We start from the raw sequence: 19,001 nt of genomic DNA, 5'->3' as shown, positions 1-19,001 counted from the left end.
CAAACTCTCCTACTATGGTATCCATGGAAATCTCCATGCATGGCTTGCGGACTTCCTCTCTGGTCGTAGTCAACGTGTGGCCCTGAATGGATTTCTCTCATCTCCCCTTCCCGTTCAGGCTGGAGTTCCCCAAGGCAGTGTGCTGGGCCCTGTGCTTTTTCTGGTCTTTATCAATGATCTCTCCGACTCTCTGGAAAATCCTCTGTATCTCTTTGCTGATGACTCCACTCTCTGCCGCTCCATTCCTCTTCCCTCAGATCGGCAGTCTGCAGCCTCCTCACTCTCTGAAGACCTGGACAAAATCACAGACTGGTCAAACATGTGGAACATGTCTTTCAATCCTGACAAATCTCACACTCTTACTATGTCTCTCCGAAAAGATCGACTGGACAACCCTCCCATCTACTTTCTCAACAATCCTCTCCAAGAAGTTCTGTCGCTCAAGCTTTTGGGTCTCACCATCTGCCATGATCTTTCTTGGGAAAACCACATTTCCAAGCTGGCCTCCAAAGCCAGTCGCCGAATGGGCATCCTCCGTCGTGCGAAGTCCTTCCTAGGCACACCTGAGCTCCTCACCACATACAAGGCTTTCATCCGCAGCTCAATGGAATACTGTTCTCCCCTATGGGCTGGTGCTCCTGCCTCACACCTGGCTCGGCGTCACGCTGTTGAATCCAAAGCTTTCAGAATCATTGGAATCTCCCGCGATGAAGCTATCTCTGAGGGCCTTTCACTCACTCACCGCAGGCAGGTAGGTGGTCTTTCTGTCTTCTACCGACTCCTCTCCGGCCTTGCTCCCCCAGCTCTCTCTGTGCTCTGTCCCCACAAATATTCCTACAGGTCACACAAGATCTGCCAGCCACCCTCTGATGGTTAAACTGCCGAAATCTCGGCTCTCTGCTCACCTTCACTCTTTCATTCCTCTTTTCTCCCGCCTCTGGAACAAACTCCCATACTCACTTCAATCACACTCCTCCCTCCAGGTCTTCAAAACAGCTGTTCACCACCATCTCTTATCTTCCCCCATCCAAAACCTTGATCTTTTCTACCCCCACTAATTCACCCCAGATCCACCTTGTTTGAAATTCCAACTTCTTTCCTGGAAGTCTTGGCAGTGTCCATACGTTTTATACCTCTCCCACCCCCCCACCCCCCTTCCCATGCCTTCCCTCCAAAGCCCTCTCCCTCCCACAGTTCTCTCGATGTCTCCATGTTTCTCGGTCCCTGCTCTCAAATGTTGTGTTTGTGTCCTTCCCCCTCTCTCTCCCCATCTTGTCTACCGCTCCCGATGTTATTTGTTTTGTGTGTCTGTTTGTCTTTCTGTGTGATTAATGTTCGCTCTTTCACGAGCCTCGATCTTGTATACAAAAAAAAAAACAAACAAAAAAAAAAACCATTCATTCCAAAAAATAATTCCATCTCTTATAGTGCAGCTTTCATTCTTTCCCTAAACTCTCCAGCACTCCATCCTCCCTCCAGCGTCCTCAAACGTATTTTTGACTCGAATGTCTCAAGAAACTCATTTTGCAATAAATGTTCGTTTCCCATTAATCGTACATTTTTCAAAATCCCATCACCCCAAAATCCCATTTCCCATCACCCCTCCCCTCTAAATCTACCCCCTTGCCCATCCCCTCCAAATCATCCCCATCACCCATCTCTTTCAAATCTTCCCCCTTGCCCCACCCCTCCAAATCTTCCCAATCACCCATTCCTTTCAAATCTCCCCCCACACCCCTCCCCTCCGAGACTCTCCCTCGCTGCTCCCCTCCTAGACTCCCCTCTCACCCCTCCCCCTCAAAGCGTCCTCCGCGCTTCTTCCCCCTTCCAACTTTCACCTTCATCTCCCTCAACCTTCTGCCTCGCTCTTCCCCCTCGTCAAATAACACCTCACTGCGCCTCTCCCAATCACCATCAAATCTTTTGTCTGCCCCATTCTTCCCTTTCTCCAAGCTATTCTGTAATTCTCCGACACACCTTCAACAGCTCTCCCTACCTCTTCCTCCTCTTCCACATCTTACCCTACCGCTCCCCCCCCCTGTTCTGTATCCGATGCTCCCCCTTCCTCTTCCTTAACAGTATGGACCTCAAACATCCGGGGCCTTCGCTCAAACTTGTCTGATCTCTCCATACAGGTTGCTTCTGACAAACCAGACGTGATCTGCTTAACAGAAACTTTCCTCCTTCATGATGTCTCCGATTCCTTGGTATCTCTCCCAGGTTACTCCCTCCTCCGGTATGATAGACCTGAGCCTCGTCCTGGAGGTGGGGTTGCTATCTTTATAAAAAAAACTCTTCCTCACTCGCGCTGCGCTGCCCTCTCTCCACCTCACCCCCAGGAATACCTTTGGCTACGGCTTCCCCTTCGCTCCCACCTTTTGTTCATATGTGTGTTGTACCGTCCACCAAACAGTGATGACTCCATCTACATCTCGCTGTCTGAGAATATGGACCAACTTATATCTACCCATCCCAACTCTCTCTTCCTCATATGTGGTGATTTCAACTGTCACCATGCCAGTTGGCTGGGTGTGGGTACCTCTCTCACCAGCCATGGCTCTTCAGCAAAGGACTTCTGTGACTCACTGGGACTGACACAATCTGTCAATTTCCCAACCCGGATTTCAGTCAACAGAGCATCTTCTCTTCTAGACTTGGTTATGACTAACTTCCCTGAAAATGTCTGCTGCTCTTCTTCTGCTCCAATCGGCTCTTCTGATCATGTACTTGTTAAAGTGGACATCTTTGGCGTCAGGAAGGGCATCCGGCCATAAAAACATTGCCTCAAACAGGGAACCATGATTGTCATGGGGCCCGCAAGGCTAACCCCCGCTCTAGCAGGGAAAATGGCCTTAAAACTATAATTCATTCATTCATTCTCTGACCATTCTCAGAGAGCCTCCTCAGCGTCGACGAGTCTGGCATTTCACTCAGGCCAACTGGCACGGTCTTCAAGAAGCCATCAATCATCTGGACTGGTCTCCCATTTTTACTGCCTCTGACATCAATTCTTCCTGGGAATTCTTCCAAAGCAAACTGCTCTCTCTCATGCACAGATTTATCCCATCTCGTCTTCTGTTGTCATACCCTTCGTCCCGTCCATGGTACACGGCATCTTGTGGTGAGGCTATTGCCGAGAAACAACTTGCTTTCGTCTCCTGGAAAGCAAATCCAACGGAAGGAAATCTCATTTCCTTTCACAAAGCCCGAAACAAGTGTGTGTCTACCCTCAGGAGAGCCAGGAAACAATATCTCTCCGTTCTCAGGACCGAACTCTCTTATCTGTCTCCCTCTTCCAAATCCTGGTGGCGTCTGGTCAAATCTGTTTCTGGTGTTTGTTCCCCCTCCATTCCCTCCCTCACCTCAAATGGCCACACGGCTGACTCCGCACGTGAAAAAGCTGAATGCCTCAACTCTGTGTTTGCCTCTAAATCTCGTGTCCCAAACCCATCCCTCTCTGTACCCACCGTACCCAGTCGTACCCAGCTGCTCCTGGACTCTGTGTCCTTTCCTCCTGACAAGGTGGAAAGGTTTCTGTCAACCCTCGACACGGATTCTGCAACTGGACCTGACGGCATCAGCCCACGGGTCCTAAAATCCTGTTCTTCCGCTCTTTCACTCCCTCTCTCTGCTCTCTTCACCCTCTCTTTTGCTCAAGGTCATCTTCCATCTGCTTGGAAATCTGCCAACATCACCACTTTGCACAAAAAAGGTGCAAAAACAGATCCCAGCAACTACAGACCAATCAGCCTTCTCCCAATTATCAGCAAAGTCATGGAATCCATCATTGCTTCAGATATGAAATCTTTCCTCTTCTCCAATGGCTTGATCTCTGATCATCAATTTGGTTTCAGACCTGGACACTCTACTCTGGACATGCTGCTTCTGCTTTCTCAACAATGGATGGAGGTCCTCAATGCCAAACAGGAAATTAGAGCAGTCTCCCTTGACATATCACGTGCCTTCGATACGGTCTGGCACCTCGCTCTGCTCACCAAACTCTCCTCTTTTGGTATCCATGGAAATCTCCACACATGGCTGGCGGACTTCCTCTCTAGTCGTAGTCAACGTGTGGCCCTGAATGGGTTTCTCTCATCTCCTCTTCCTGTTCAGGCTGGAGTTCCACAAGGCAGTGTTCTGGGCCCTGTGCTTTTTCTGGTCTTCATCAATGATCTCTCTGACTCTCTTGAAAATCCTCTGTATCTCTTTGCTGATGACTCTACTCTCTGTCGCTCCATTCTTCATCCCTCAGATCGGCAGTCTGCTGCCTCCTCACTCTCTGCAGACCTGGACAAAATCACAGACCGGGCAAACAAGTGGAACATGTCTTTCAATCCTGACAAATCTCACACTCTTACGATGTCTCTCCGAAAAGACCGACTGGACAACCCTCCCATCCACTTTCTGAATAATCCTCTCCAAGAAGTTCTGTCACTCAAGCTTTTGGGTCTCACTATCTGCCATGATCTTTCCTGGGAAAACCACATTTCAAATCTGGCCTCCAAAGCCAGTCGCCGACTGGGCATCCTCCGTCGTGCGAAGTCCTTCCTTGGCACACTTGAGCTCCTCACCACATACAAGGCTTTCATCCGCAGCTCAATGGAATACTGCTCTCCCCTCTGGGCTGGTGCTCCTGCCTCACACCTAGCTCGTCTTCACGCTGTTGAAACCAAAGCATTCAGAATCATTGGAATCTCCCGCGATGAGGCTAACTCCAAGGGCCTCTCACTCACTCACCGCAGGCAGGTTGGTGGTCTTTCCATCTTCTACAGACTCCTCTCTGGCCTTGCCCCCCCAGCCCTCTCTGGGCTCTGTCCCCCAAATATTCCTACAGGTCGCACAAGATCTGCCTGCAACCCTCTTATGGTTAAACTGCCAAAATCAAGACTTTCTGCTCACCTTCACTCCTTCATTCCTCTTTTCTCCCACCTCTGGAACAAACTCCCTCACTCTCTTCAATCCTACTCCACCCTCCAGGTCTTTAAAACAGCTGTTCACCACCATCTCTTAGCCTCCCCCATCCAAAACCTTGATCTTTTCTACCCCCGCTAATTTCGGTCCCCTTGTGTTTTATACCTCTCCCCCCCCACCCCCCCCCTCCCCTTCCCACGCCTCCTGCCCCCAAGCCCTCTCCCTCCCACACTTCTCCCTGCTCTCAAATGTTGTGGTTGTGCACTTCCCCTTCTCTCCCCATCTTGTCTTCCGCTCCCTCTTTTTGTATATTTTGTTTGATTTGTTTGTGAAATAAATGTTAGCTCTTTCACGAGCCTCGATTCAGTAAACAACAACAACAACAACAAAAACAACAACAACAAAAACAACAAAAACAACAAAAACAACAAAAAACGCTCTCTCTGGGCTCTGTCCCGCAAATATTCCTACAGGTCGCACAAGATCTGCCTGCAACCCTCTTATGATCAAACTGCCAAAATCAAGACTCTCTGCTCACCTTCACTCCTTCATTCCTCTTTTCTCCCGCCTCTGGAACAAACTCCCTCACTCTCTTCAATCCCACTCCACCCTCCAGGTCTTTAAAACAGCTGTTCACCACCATCTCTTATCTTCCCCATCCAAAACCTTGATCTTTTCTACCCCCGCTAATTTCACCCCAATTCCACTTTTTTGAAATACCAACTTCTGTCCTGGAAGTCCTTGGGTTTTATACTTCTCCCTCCACCCCCCCCCCCCCCTTCCCACACATCTCCCTGCTCTCAAATGTTGTGTTTGTTTGCTTCCTCTTCTCTCCCCATCTTGTTTTCCGCTCCCTCTTTTTGTGTGTTTTGTTTGTCTGGTTGATTTGTTTGTGAAGTAAATGTTAGCTCTTTCACGAGCCTCGATTCAGTATACAAAACAAAAAAAACAAAAAAAAAGGTCTTTAAAACGGCTGTTCACCACCATCTCTTATCTTCCCCAATCCAAAACCTTGATATTTTCTACCCCCATTAATTTCACCCCAAATCCACTTTTTTGAGGTGACTTTTGACTTCTTTCCTGGAAGTCCTTGGTGTCCTGGCGTTTTATACCTATCCTGCCTCCCCCCAGGCCCTCTCCCTACCACACATCTCCTGATGTCCCTGCTCCCAAATGTTGTGTTTTTGTGCTTCCTCCCCTTCTCTCCCAATCTTGTCGACCGCTCCCCTTTTTATATACTTCGTTTGCTTGTTTGTTTGATTTGTTTGTTTGATAAATGTTAGCTCTTTCACGAGCCTCGACTCGGTATACAAAAAAAAAAAAAAAAAATTCATCAATTTGCATCTTTTGTAAGATTTAGCATCTGGCACACAGCATCACAAAAAAGCAGATTATTTAGACTTCTGATAAAATATTCTATTCAAATCAAATGAATGTTCAAGTGCAGTATATGGAATGCCATTTTGCAGCAACTTTGCATTATACAAAAACAAGTTGCAAAAGCAGTCAGCCAAGTATACTTTCAGTCACTTCAAAGCATCAAGTGCTGGTAGCAAATGATTTTTGTTTGACGGAAGAGCCAAATATTGTATGAGATTCCAACAGCGAGCAAGAAATGAAAAGGAAGGCAAATGTCACTGATAGAAAACATTAGAACAGGTAACACAATCAAACTCGCAGAGATGTATTGTCGATCGGATTAACCTCAAACATGGATGTCAAAACTCGTGAAGTTATACACCAATAATTCCTCAAATTAGATTATAATTGGAACCCAAATGAGGAAACACTCTCGTAAAGAGCGACGAGCTACGTTCACAGCAATGGAGATGGCAGAAAAAGGGAAAGACTAGAAGAGCAGTCGGTAGAGTGCATCCCTCTGGCCTCTGCCAGGCTGATTAGTTTACGTTTTGTATCCCAACGATAGGCTGGATCTGGACTACTACTACTACAACAACTACTACTACTACAACAACAACAACAACAACAACAACAACAACAGCAGCAGCAACAGGCATTTTAAGGCCATTTTCCCTGCTCGAGCGGGGGTTAGCCTTGCGGGCCCCATGACAATCTTATCCATCAACTTGTTCCTCAACCAAAATGTAATTAAACTTGTTCTTGTCACCTAACCAACTCATCCATCAAGTTGTCATAACTTGTCCACAACTTTGAGATATTGTGCTATGTATCGTTTTTGTCAGTATTTCTGAATGGTGACGAATCACGTTACAAATTGAAAATATCTCGTATCCAGATCTGGATCTTCACCAAAATCTAATAAATTTGGCATCGTCAAACACCAAACCTGTCCAGCAAATTTCGTCCAAATCCATCGATATAGTTTTGAGATATCGTGCTATACATATTGTTGCAGTTCTGAGAAGTGCACATATTTGATTAATAAAGGTTAAAGGTTTTGCCCCCATAGTTAGTCCACATGCAACACGTAGGTAACCTTAGAACGTTAGTTATTTCATAGTGTATGTGAGAAAAGGCCATTTCCAATAGTAATACCTGCGTTGTGTAAAGGAAGAAATAAGAGTAGGCCCCGTTCATTTTGCGGCCCACCCTCCAATCGACCTCGTTGCGCACCATACAGTCTGCGCCCCATTGCCCCTCGCATTAGGATGCTGAAACCAGCCAAATGCCACGAGGTAAGGCCTGGAAAAGGGGCGGAGCGCAAGGGTGGGGGTGTGGCCACATCAAACAGACATCAAGGGCAGAGCTGGTAAGACCCCAACAACCAACCAGGGCTCAGTGGGCATGGCCTAAGGGGCGTGGTATCTGCACGTCTGGCACATTCGAGAGGGTTCGCTGGGCGGCGCTATATAACGGCGCACGCAAATCCCTTTGGGAGGACTCACGTGATAAGGACGGTGAAGGACTATTGGGAGAGGCGCTTTGCTGTAAAGGACTGGCTGGCGTTACGAGTTGAACAAGGACTTGTTGGGAGCGCATTGCATTGCGAGGAGGACTCGCATGATTGGCGCATGACAGAGGTGCTGTTATCCTGATTGATTGCAAGGACTCATTGAGAATTTGGCTTGGGCTGGCTGGGAGCGCATATAAAGCGCCAGTATTCTATTACGTACGCGGCCGTGAGCCGCGAAGTAACCACTAGCCCAGCTTACCGATCCCCACATATAATTGTCCGATCCGCGCCAACGACACGCGGAGAGCTTGCCTGCCGTCTACCATCTTCTTCGTGGTACGAGTCGGGGACCGGAGCGAGCTGTGGACGCCATCGTTGGACCCTCAACCCGACCATCTCCAACCCCCGTGTGAGTCTGAATCTGAGTGCGAACCGACCCGTGTCCAGGGATAAGTTAAGACTGTCATTAAGGCTGCGCTGTGTATTCTGTACTTCTCCTTCTTCCTGTGTAAATAATTAATAAATCAATTGTTCTTCCTTTTGCTCTTGATTCGACCGTTTTAGCGATTTCTCCATTGGGTAAACGTGGCACGATTAGGAACCGCTCCAATCGGGTTAGTTCCTATTAACGGCCCGAATCGCGACTCGCTATCGCTCGGCGTGTCCACTAAAACCGTGGTTCGGGCGGGGTTATTTCCTTGCTTCATGGCCGGTGTTAGTAATTATTAGGTAATAAGAATTCGGCTTACAACCCTATTTAACGCCGTCCGGAAGTAACGTCATAGCCCCGGATCGCGTCGGCTAGATAAAAGACAAGGGGATTAATCCCCCCTTGATAAGGGGGAGGCCGACGTTTGAGATCCGCAACAACTGGTAGTCAGGAGTGGGGATTTGGAACCTGGGACTAAATTTTTTAGACCAAATTTTGGACACCAATTGTGCATATTGGCCGCAACAATTGGTGTCGGGGAGTGAGATTTGACCCGAAGTGCGCCTAACGCACTCAAAATTATGAGCGGCCAAAATTGTATTAACATCCAAATTAAAATCGTGCCATGGATAACCAAGGCGGTCGGATGCCGTGGGGGGTAAATGAGGAGATAGAGGAGGAATTAGAGTCAACCCAGGACCCCCGGGAAGAATTGGAACAGTTGGCAATGGAGGACATTGATGAGGGGCAGGTAGCAGAAGAACAAAATGGCGGCACCTCGCACATGGCGACGAGGGCCGTGCCCGCTGCGCAAATGGGGGTGATAGATATGCAATCCTTCAAGGCACAATTTATGGCTGAGATGAGGGCCTACAGGGACGAATCCACCAGGGAAATAATTGACGCCCAAAAGAATGAAATAAATAAATTACTTGGAAAAATGGACATCCAAGAGGAAAAAATGGATGCCCGGATAGCAGAGTCAGAAAAGAACATAGAAAAAAATTAGGGAGGAATCCAGGTGTGATATGGAAAAATTGGGGGAAGACATTGGGCGCGAGTTGAGCGAAGAGGGCACATTGGTACGCGACGAGGCAGCGCGGCTTGAGGAACGCGGGGAAAGCGAGGTTGAGCCAAGCACAGCCGGGTGGACCGGGGTAGAAATCGCGATACGGGGTGTGGAAAAGCCGACGGCCACCGAATTAGAAATTTTTATTTTATTAGCACCGGCGTTCATCGAGGAAAAAGAAATTGAAATAAAAGAAATAGTGGAAATTGGGGCTGAAGAGACGGCAGACTTAGAAAATCAATCGCGGGAGGAAAAGATGGAATGTACTCAAAGTCTGCATTCACATTGTGATGTCGTGCTTCCTAACCAAAATGAAAGTTTGCAGATGCGGTTAGAGGAGAAAAGAATCCCGAAGGTGAGTAGGGCTGTGTATGGCACGAAAAGGTTTGGCGCGAAAGTGTTTGGCGCGAAAGGATTTTTCGCACGCTTGGGATCCCGACGTCACCCGGGTGCTTGTGGAAGGTCCGTGGTGAGCTGTGTGGAAGTAAATGGCGCGCGTGTGAGGGAAAGGTGTGCGCCGAAGCGCGAGTGTGAAACAGATTGTGAAACAGAGAGTGACTGAGTGCACAACGGAGTGTATGTGTGAAGAGTGCGACAGTGTGAGTTGGCCGGAGAGAGTGTGTGAGGATGCACATCGGAGCGTGTTGTAGAGCATGTGCGGGCATGCACACCAGAGCGGGTGATTGGGTGTGCAATAGAGTGCACACCTGTGAGTGTTACGGAGTACGTAACGGAGGAGTGTGCGCAAGAATGTGCGTGAGGATGTGTACTAGGAGTGTGTGAGCGGCGTGAGTGCGCCTGAGTGGTATGCGCCTGAGTGTGTAAGAAAAGAGTGCACGGAGAGAGAGAGTGCAGTAATTGAATGCACGGAATGTATGGGATGTGTGAATATGGGAAGGGTCGCGTGGTGTGGGAATGCAATTCGACCATCGACGCAGACCGGGGCAGCGTTTAGGGCGACGTACAGCCGACGCGAGCTCTCGGGGCGTGATGCGCTTTGTGTGCTGCGGGGGCCGGCGGGGATTGTTGCCGCGGCGGTCTCGCAAGGAGCGCCGTGCACGATCCGGGCCGGGCCCCGCCCTGTATGGTCGGTGCCGTGCCGTGGCGCAAGTGGCGGACGGCACGATTCCGGGGGAGGAAGGCCAGGTCGGACCTTCGCCCCCTGGCGAGCGCGGTGCTCCGACCGGGGGAGGTTGGGTCATCGTGCCGGAGACCGGAAGGCTCCGTGTCGGGATGGCGCCTGGAACCTCGGCCCGAGTATGCCTCCTTCCCAGAATCGAAAATGCTGGACGGACCCAACCAACAGGAGACAGACCACCGGTATGCATTGCTCGGCTTTTTGAAGCCGAGCTGTGACGAAAATGTATTACGGCGCACCGAGAGGCTCGAGTATAGTGGACTGATGGGAATGGTGATGGCAAATGGTATCCGGTGTAGAGGGATGGTAGCTCTACCATCCCTCACATCGTTTTTATGGGGCAAAGGAGCAGTAGTTTATGGGGTTTGGCAGTGAAAGCTCGCCGAGGGCGGGCTAGGATAATTGTTAGGGACTTAGAAGTGACTTTAGGAGACCGAGATGTAAGTAGTGACTTTTGTACCGGTAGAGGGGCCGTAGAGCTATTAGATGGATGATAATGACGAGGGATGTGCTGAGTATAAGGGAAGACGGGGAAAGCATCAGTATTAGAGGGAAGTAGTTAGTTAGATGATGCTGTGTGTGTGAGTATGAGGATGCGCTTTAGGCGCAAATGAGGAATTGAGAATGAGAATCTTTGTGGTGAGAGTGAGCAAATGAGGCAATGGTCTGGGAAGAACGGAGAAAGTGTATGAATGGTGTAGAGGATGTGTGTAATGGTGTTGAGCGAATGACTTGAACGGTGTGGAATAAATGGTGTGGAGTGAGTATTGTGGAATGAGTGGGGTGGAGTGCATGGTGTGAAGGAGTGGATGGAGGAAGATGGACCCCTTCACGAATACCTGGGGAGGGTAGTTTAAAGTTAGGTAGAGTGAGTAGGTAAATTTGTTGGATATTGACATCTGTGGTGCAGGGAGTAGCAAGTTGTTGCTTTGAGGGGTGCATGAGTGAGTGGAATAGCTGGGCGTGTGGGCTTAATTGGTAAGTATAGTTATTGGGGCACTCCGCCACTGGTAGTCTGTCGGCCAGGTGAGGCTGCAGGTAGGCTCTGGGAGCCAGGTCGAGCCAGTTGTGTAGTGTTCAGTGGGGCCCGAGGATCCGAGGAGAGGACCCGGGTAGCCCAATGCCAGAGAGGGCATTAGTGGGGTGAGAGAGCCAGGAGGGCCTTCCCCAGGTTAGGGTAGTCGCAGGAGCTAGGCAAGCTCGGGTGGCGACTTCAGTGGCGGAGGTGCGCAGGTAAGTAGGACCTGCTGGTAGAGCCACACGACCCAGCCCCGAAATTGTGCGAGGGCACAGGAGGAAAAATTGGGGGAGTGAGACCACAAATTTGGGAGGCACCACAGGATGGTCAATGGGAATTGTTTTTAGAACCACATAGTTTAAAGAGGCCAATTGGATTGGCAGGTCAAGACCCCGGGTAGTTTAAAGAGTTAATGTCAATTAGAAGGATAGTTAGGATGAAGTCTCTTCGCACCATACACATCCACTCACCGAGGTGACATGACGCCACACCGGGTTTTTGCAAATGTTTGGAATGAAAGACGCATCATGACATGGGTGAGACATTGTGTTTATTCCATCCCTTCCTTCTTGGGAGGGATTGGATGCCGAATTTGGTTTAGGGTGAGATATGGGAGACAAGACGGTAGAGACGGAATTTATAAATTTTAAATACGGGGAGGGGCAAGGGTAGAGTAGGTTGACATGGGGGGTCACGTACGGCTAGGGACGAGCTTTCTCCGCTCGCTCTCCCGTGCCCCTCATGTTGTATTACCTTGTGATTACGTGTACCCTTGCGCCCTTGCCCCCACTAACCTCTGCTTTGTCTTTCTTCCCCACCCATGGACCCATACCTTTTGTTGAGGGGAGTGTACAGGTGCCCTGAGCCGTGCGGCTGCACTCTTGCGCTGCACCCTACTGCCTGTTGCCTGCACCGGTACACCATATGGACCACACGTTCTGTGGCCTGGCACCTTTGCTTGGGCAGACAATCGCTGCAAGCGTTATCTTGCTCCTGTGGACCACTGTGTTTTTAAGTGGCCTCGATGCCATGCAGTCGGACCACCTAAGTTGGCCCTGCTGGCCAAAATAAAAACGGACACGGGTTGCGCCTTTTTATTAATATTTGGTGTCAGGACAAGAAGACTAGGTTTTGACGATAGCACACCGAAGACGAAGCAGGAAGACGTTGCGGCCCAGCAGCCAAGCAAGCACAAGACATCATTAATTATTTTGAAATGTGATGATTGTGCATTTTGATGATTGTGCATTTTGGTGCTTTTTGTGCATTTTTTTTAGTTTTGTGCATATGGGTGGTATGGTGTATTGGTGCAGTGCATTGCATTTGTGTTTCCTCTTCTCAAAATTCCTTTTCTCTCCCACAAAAATAACAGGTCCTTGGTTTGTAGCATTGTAAATGAGTAGTAGACTTGTAAATAACATGCTCCCCACCGGCTTCATGTATAGTTTGGGAATTCTTTCGGGAATTCGGTTAAATGTGGGGGGGGGGGGGGGGGGGGGGTCAGTTAGTCAGTACACAACGCAGTAGGTGGGACATATCTAGTGTTTAAAACTGTCGCACTCAGGGTGTTAGGTTAAATGTAGAGGGGAAACTACACCTAAGTGTCACACTAATTAAAAAGTAGTCCTGACCCTTGCATCAGAACCGGTCGGGCTCACTGGTGTGTGGGTCCGGCTTGGGGACGAGCCTGGCGAAGGAGGGGTGCAGTGTTGCGGATCTGAGAAGTGTACATATTTGATTTTAAAAGGTTAAAGGTTTTGCCCCCATAGTTAGTCCACATGCAACACGTAGGTCACCTTAGAACGTTAGTTATTTCATAGTATATGTGAGATAAGGCCATTTCCAATAGTGATACCTGTGTTGTGTAAAGGAAGAAATAAGAGTAGGCCCCGTTCATTTTGCGGCCCACCCTCCAATCGACCTCGTTGCAGACTGGATGGTGCGCGCCCCATTGCCCCTCGCATTAGGATGCTGAAACCAGCCAAATGCCACGAGGTAGGGCCTGGAAAAGGGGCGGAGCGCAAGGGTGGGGGTGTGGCCACGTCAAGCAGACATCAAGGGCAGAGCTGGTAAGACCCCAACAAACAACCAGGGCTCAGTGGGCATGGCCTAAGGGGCGTGGTAAGTGCACGTCTGGCACATTTGAGAGGGTTCGCTGGGCGGCGCTATATAACGGCGCACGCAAAGCCCTTCAGGAGGACTCGCGTGATAAGGATGGTGAAGGACTATTGGGAGAGGCGCTTTGCTGTAAAGGACTGGCTGGCGTTACGAGTTGTACAAGGACTTGTTAGGAGCGCATTGCATTGCAAGGAGGACTCGCACGATTGATTGGCGCATGACAGAGGCACTGTTATCCTGATTGATTGCAAGGACTCTGAGAATTTGGCTTGGGCTGGCTGGGAGCGCATATAAAGCGCCAGTATTCTATTACGTACGCGGCCGTGAGCCGCGAAGTAACCGCTAGCCCAGCTTACCGATCCCCACATATAATTGTCCGATTCGCGCCAACGACACGCGGAGAGCTTGCCTGCCGTCTACCATCTTCTTCGTGGTACGAGTCGGGGACCGGAGCGAGCTGTGGACGCCATCGTTGGGCCCTCAACCTGACCATCTACAACCCCCGTGTGAGTCTGAGTCTGAGTGCGAACGGGCCCATGTCCAGGAATATGTTAAGACTGTCATTAAGGCTGCACTGTGTATTCTGTACTTCTCCTTCTTCCTGTGTAAATAATTAATAAATCAATTGTTCTTCCTTTTCCTCTTGATTCGACCGTTTTAGTGATTTCTCCATTGGGTAAACGTGGCACGATTAGGAACCGCTCCAATCGGGTTAGTTCCTGTTAACGGCCCGAATCTGGGCTCGCTATCGCTCAGCGTGTCCATTAAAACCGTGGTTCGGGCGGGGTTATTTCCTTGCTTCATGGCCGGTTAGTAATTAGGTAATAAGAATTCGGCTTACAACCCTATTTAACGCCGTCCCGTCATAGCCCCGGATCGCGTCGTCTAGATAAAAGACAAGGGGATTAATCCCCCCTTGATAAGGGGGAGGCCAACGTTTGAGATCCGCAACAATATATATGCTTTATTAGCCCCATCTCTCAATAGTGACGAATCACTTTAAAATTCTAGTATACAGACTTGAATCCAGATAGTCATCAAAATCTAATCATTTCCTCCATGTCTCACACACAACTTGTCCACCAAATTCCATCCAAATCTGTCCACAACTTTGAGATATCCTGCACATAAACAAACAGACCATGGTGAAAACATAACCTCCGTCCACTGAAACACAGAGGGAGAAAATATGAAAGAACCAAAAACACAGGTGAGGACGATATCAAAATAAATCGTGTTATACAACTACACTGGAGCAAAAAATGTGGGCGTTTCAATTTCAGTCCAAAGTTCCAAGGTCAAAGGTAGTAGACCTATAATAAAACAAGACCAAAAGTCTAACAGTGGCGTAGCCAGGCTTGTAAAATATTATAAACCACAAACACACATGATTAGCTTCTTAAACAGTCGCTAATGCTGTTTGTAACATTAAACAAAGAAATTTGGAGGAATCCCGACATCCGTGAGGTAAGTTTTACTTACAGAACTGAGCGAAGATTTACTGTAATCTATATACACCACAAGGGTTGGAGGTGTGCTCATTTGCCAAGCAGCTAGCTAGCGCTTGCCAAGAAAGCCGTTCCTTAAGGGTTTTGAATGGAGTGCTTGCTCGAATGCTTTAATTTTAACCATTTGGCGATCTCTCCACAAGAAACTTGGTAGAACACACACCCAATGTTCTTGAGACTAATCTATATACCCCAAAGAGGAATGACCTTTCCTGCCGCTCTCGAAGTGAGCTGACAACAAAAATGAAAATGAAAATGTTTAAAAATGGAAAAAAAAAAAAAATGCTTTCGATATTTGATGATCTTTTTAACAATCAGTTTGTTTGCGTTTCACACTGAATGAAAAACGTAAAGGTAGAGCATGGCGATTGTGATACATGACAGGTTCGACGATATGTTCGGCCTGAACGGCCTATAAATCAAAATGGCAGTGCATGAAGTCAGCTGCAGCACCGCTGTAATGACATCAGACGTAATCACATCACCTGTCATGTGACCAGATTCTCAGCTCTGATTGGTATAAGTTTGAGGGGACATACATACATACATACATACGGACAAACACTGTTCTCGACGGCTCTGCCCGATGGGCTACGCCCATAAAAACCCTCATTGGAGCAGCCTTTGTGGTTGAAACTAAAATAGCTTAGGGGTGTCAGAATCTGGATCGTTCTGTCCTGCTGAAGCCAGAGGCAAAAACAACCGTCCACGACCCGTGTTCATGTGAACTCGGGAAGATCCAAGTGACTTGTTTGCACACTGCCCCTTGTGGTGGTCCAGGTTATCGCCCCTTTGAGATCCCTCTCTTCCCCTCCTGTCGCACTACAGGGAAGGCTGTTTTTAAGCTTTGCCTTTAGCATCGTAAGCAACTCGCAAGATCCATGTCAATGCTCTAGTCATAAATAAAATCTTGCAGTGTCGTACAAACATTGACGATAGCAAGTAATTAAATGAATCACAACGTCACGAAAGGTTAACGTCATGAAACGTCACTTTCATCAACACTTAACCATGAAAAATGACGCGAGGGGAAGGGTTACTTTACAGTTGCATCTCATAGACAGAAGACATTGAGGTTTCCGGTTCTGGTTTGATTTGAATTTTAAAATGGAAACCGTTGTGCATGCGACTTCATCAGTAACTCAATTGTCAGAGAATCAAAAATGTATTAAAGTCTGTATTTTGTAGATATTCTCATATGTTTACCCTGATAAACTTCAGAACAGTTTTGTATTAAACTACTCCGAATGCTTATTTTAAAAAAAAAAAAAAAAAAAAAAAAAAAAAAAAAAAAAAATCATCCATCCACAACTTTATTAGATATCCTGCTATGTATCGTTTTTGTCCCTATCTCCCAATGGTGAAGAATAATTAAGAAATTCTACTGGCCGGATTCGGATCTTCACCAAAATCTAAACATTTCATCCTCGTTACCTCTCGGCCAAATTTCGTCCGAATCCGTGCACAACTTTGTGAGATGTCTTGTTCACAAACAAAAAGACTGACAGACAGACAGGGGTGAAAACATAACCTCCATCCACCTTTTGTGGCAGAGGTAACAACACAAACAAGAACTAGAATGGCATTCCTCTTTACTCCCGCCTCTGGAACAAACTCCCTCACTCTCTTCAATCCCACTCCTCCCTCGAGGTCTTTAAAACAGCTGTTCACCACCATCTCTTATCTTCCCTCATCCAAAACCTTGATCTTTTCTACCCCCGTAAATTCACCAAAAATCCACTTTTTTTTTTTGAAATACCGTCTTTTTTCTTTCCTGGAAGTTGCAGCAGTGTCCATGTGTTTTATACTTCCCATGCCTCCTCCCCCCAAGCCCTCTCCCTCCCAAAGATCTTCCGTTGTCCCTGTTCTCTGCTGTCGTAGGTACACCGGCACCTACCAAAGGTAGATAACGGTAGTAGAGAGCATACCTCTACCTGGTTGGAGATATCACTCAATGGTGAAGAATTACTTTTTAAAATTCTACGAGCTGGATTCGGATCTGGTTCTTCACCAACATTGAACACAACCTGTCCACCAAGTTTCGTCCAAATCCATCCATAACTTTTTGAGATATCCTGCAATGCATAGCATTTGGCCCTATCTACAGATGGTGAAGAATCAATGAAAAAATTGTAGTAGCCGGATCCGAATCCGGATCTTCACCAAAATCTAATCATTTCGTCCTTGTCAGTGTCACATACGCTACATCTCTGCCAAATTTCGTCAGAATCCGTCCACAACTTTTTGATATCTTGTTCACAAACAAATGGACAGACAGACAGACAGACAGACAGACAGACAGACAGACAGAGAGAGAGAGAGAGAGAGACACAGACAGACAGACAGACAGACAGACACAGAGACAGACAGGGGTGAAAACATAACCTCCCACGTGGTACCAAACGAGTTTCAGCTTCATGTTTTTTTTAAACCAAACTCCAAAGGGACACATATCTGAAGCTTTAGAATCATGCGAAGACAAGAAGACGTCGAAGTCGAAATAAACTCGCGCAGACATGGAAATCCAACCGGACAAAACAATTACGTCATACACATCGTGTGGTAATTTTAAGATAATTCCGCATTTAAATTCAACAGCAATCATATAACTGAGATTCATGAAGGATAATGCCGATAAAATGGGTACTTCATCGTAAAAAACGAGCCGGATATACCTAGCCCTGTTCATGAGGCCCAGCCGAACTAGTACGAAATATAGAAAGTATCAGCGTATTCTCAATAAGGTCGCCGCGACAACAAAAACACAATAAGGTCGAAATTTTTCATTTCGCTTTTTCACAGACACGAATCGAAAATGGAAAACAAAGTAGACGAGATTGGCCGAAGCGTCCGATTCGGTGCTTGTACCTTTGAAAGACGTAGTGTGGCCGCCATGTTTCTTCAGAGTTGCAACGACGTCGACCTCCTGTCACGTGAAGAAGTGCTCATGCAAAAGCTCGACGTGACGTCAACGCGTTAGTTTGCAGAAGTTGTTCCTTGGATATTGCGTTTGATACGCTATTAAAAGAGTGCAACTTGAATATCTATCATAACGTCACGCTAATTTATTTTACTTTGTCGTTTTTAAAGATGTTCTTAATGAAAGTTATATATTAAGAACTTCATTCATTCCTACTGATTAACGAGCTAGTTTATATACCACCGTGTGTGCATTTTTCTGCTACACCTCTCCTTTCTTCGTCCCCTAAATTTTTTATTCATTCACCAATCACCATTGCTTGGATACACCAAACGTTCCCCACACCAAAGTTTCCATTCATTCTCCCTCCAACACCTCAGCTGGCAGACAACTGGGAAAACCCCTGCCCTCGTGTCTTTAATTCCCTCAATTAAATCAGGTGATAAAATAACTTTTAACTGCTTCAACTTCATAAAACGGGCTGGCAGGTATCGTCGAGACCGGCCCTGTTAATCTAATGTCATGACCGTTACTGCACACCGTGAGGTGGCTCACCTGAATTCGAATCCCGACCCAGCTATAAACTGTCATCCTGGTGTTTCACATTCATTGATGCGTGTGCCATCCCTCGGATGAACGTTAAAATGGGCGTGCTGTTTGGTGGATTTTATAATAAAGATCCCACGGTGTCCTTCGTGAATAGGAGGTGAACTATCGCCGGCACCCTGAACAAATTCCAGCCTTGACTTCCTGTCCGTCCAGTATTGCAACCCTGAAACTGCTTCGGCAGATAATGACTTCGTCAACCCTCTCAAATCATTCTCATATGCCTATTGTTATGATGGACGAAAAGATAAACCAACGCCGCCCGCGGAACCACGTAACTTCCGGTTAGTGCACCCTTCGCGACAACAGTCACGTGATTGGATACGTTGAAAACAAACCACAAAAGGGCACGTGCTACAGCCGGAAATTATGGAAACGATGTAGGTTATTTGATCATAACTCGCTTAA

General features: G+C 47.6%; 1 protein-coding gene across 5 annotated transcripts in view; it reads right to left on the bottom strand.

Moving 5' to 3' along the window:
- Positions 1-18,052, bottom strand: part of LOC137430037 (ubiquitin-conjugating enzyme E2 L3) — a 114,274-nt gene extending 96,222 nt beyond the window's left edge. Inside the window, exon 1 of one of the 5 annotated variants that reach the window (XM_078780234.1) lies at positions 17,936-18,052. In XM_078780234.1, coding sequence (XP_078636360.1) covers positions 17,936-17,962 — 27 coding nt within the window. In that variant the 5' untranslated portion in view covers positions 17,963-18,052. Of the gene's footprint in view, positions 1-7,428; positions 7,572-17,935 lie in introns of those variants that run through there. The other 4 variants (XM_078780235.1, XM_078780232.1, XM_078780233.1 and 1 more) reach the window with 4 other exon arrangements.
- Between the last annotated feature and the right edge of the window lie 949 nt (positions 18,053-19,001).

The sequence above is a fragment of the Myxine glutinosa genome, chromosome 6 (assembly GCF_964187855.1).
Source record: "Myxine glutinosa chromosome 6, kmMyxGlut1.1, whole genome shotgun sequence".
NCBI lineage: Eukaryota > Metazoa > Chordata > Myxini > Myxiniformes > Myxinidae > Myxine > Myxine glutinosa.
The sequence above is the reverse complement of the archived record's forward strand: the minus strand, read 5'-3'. Positions and strand labels throughout refer to the sequence as shown.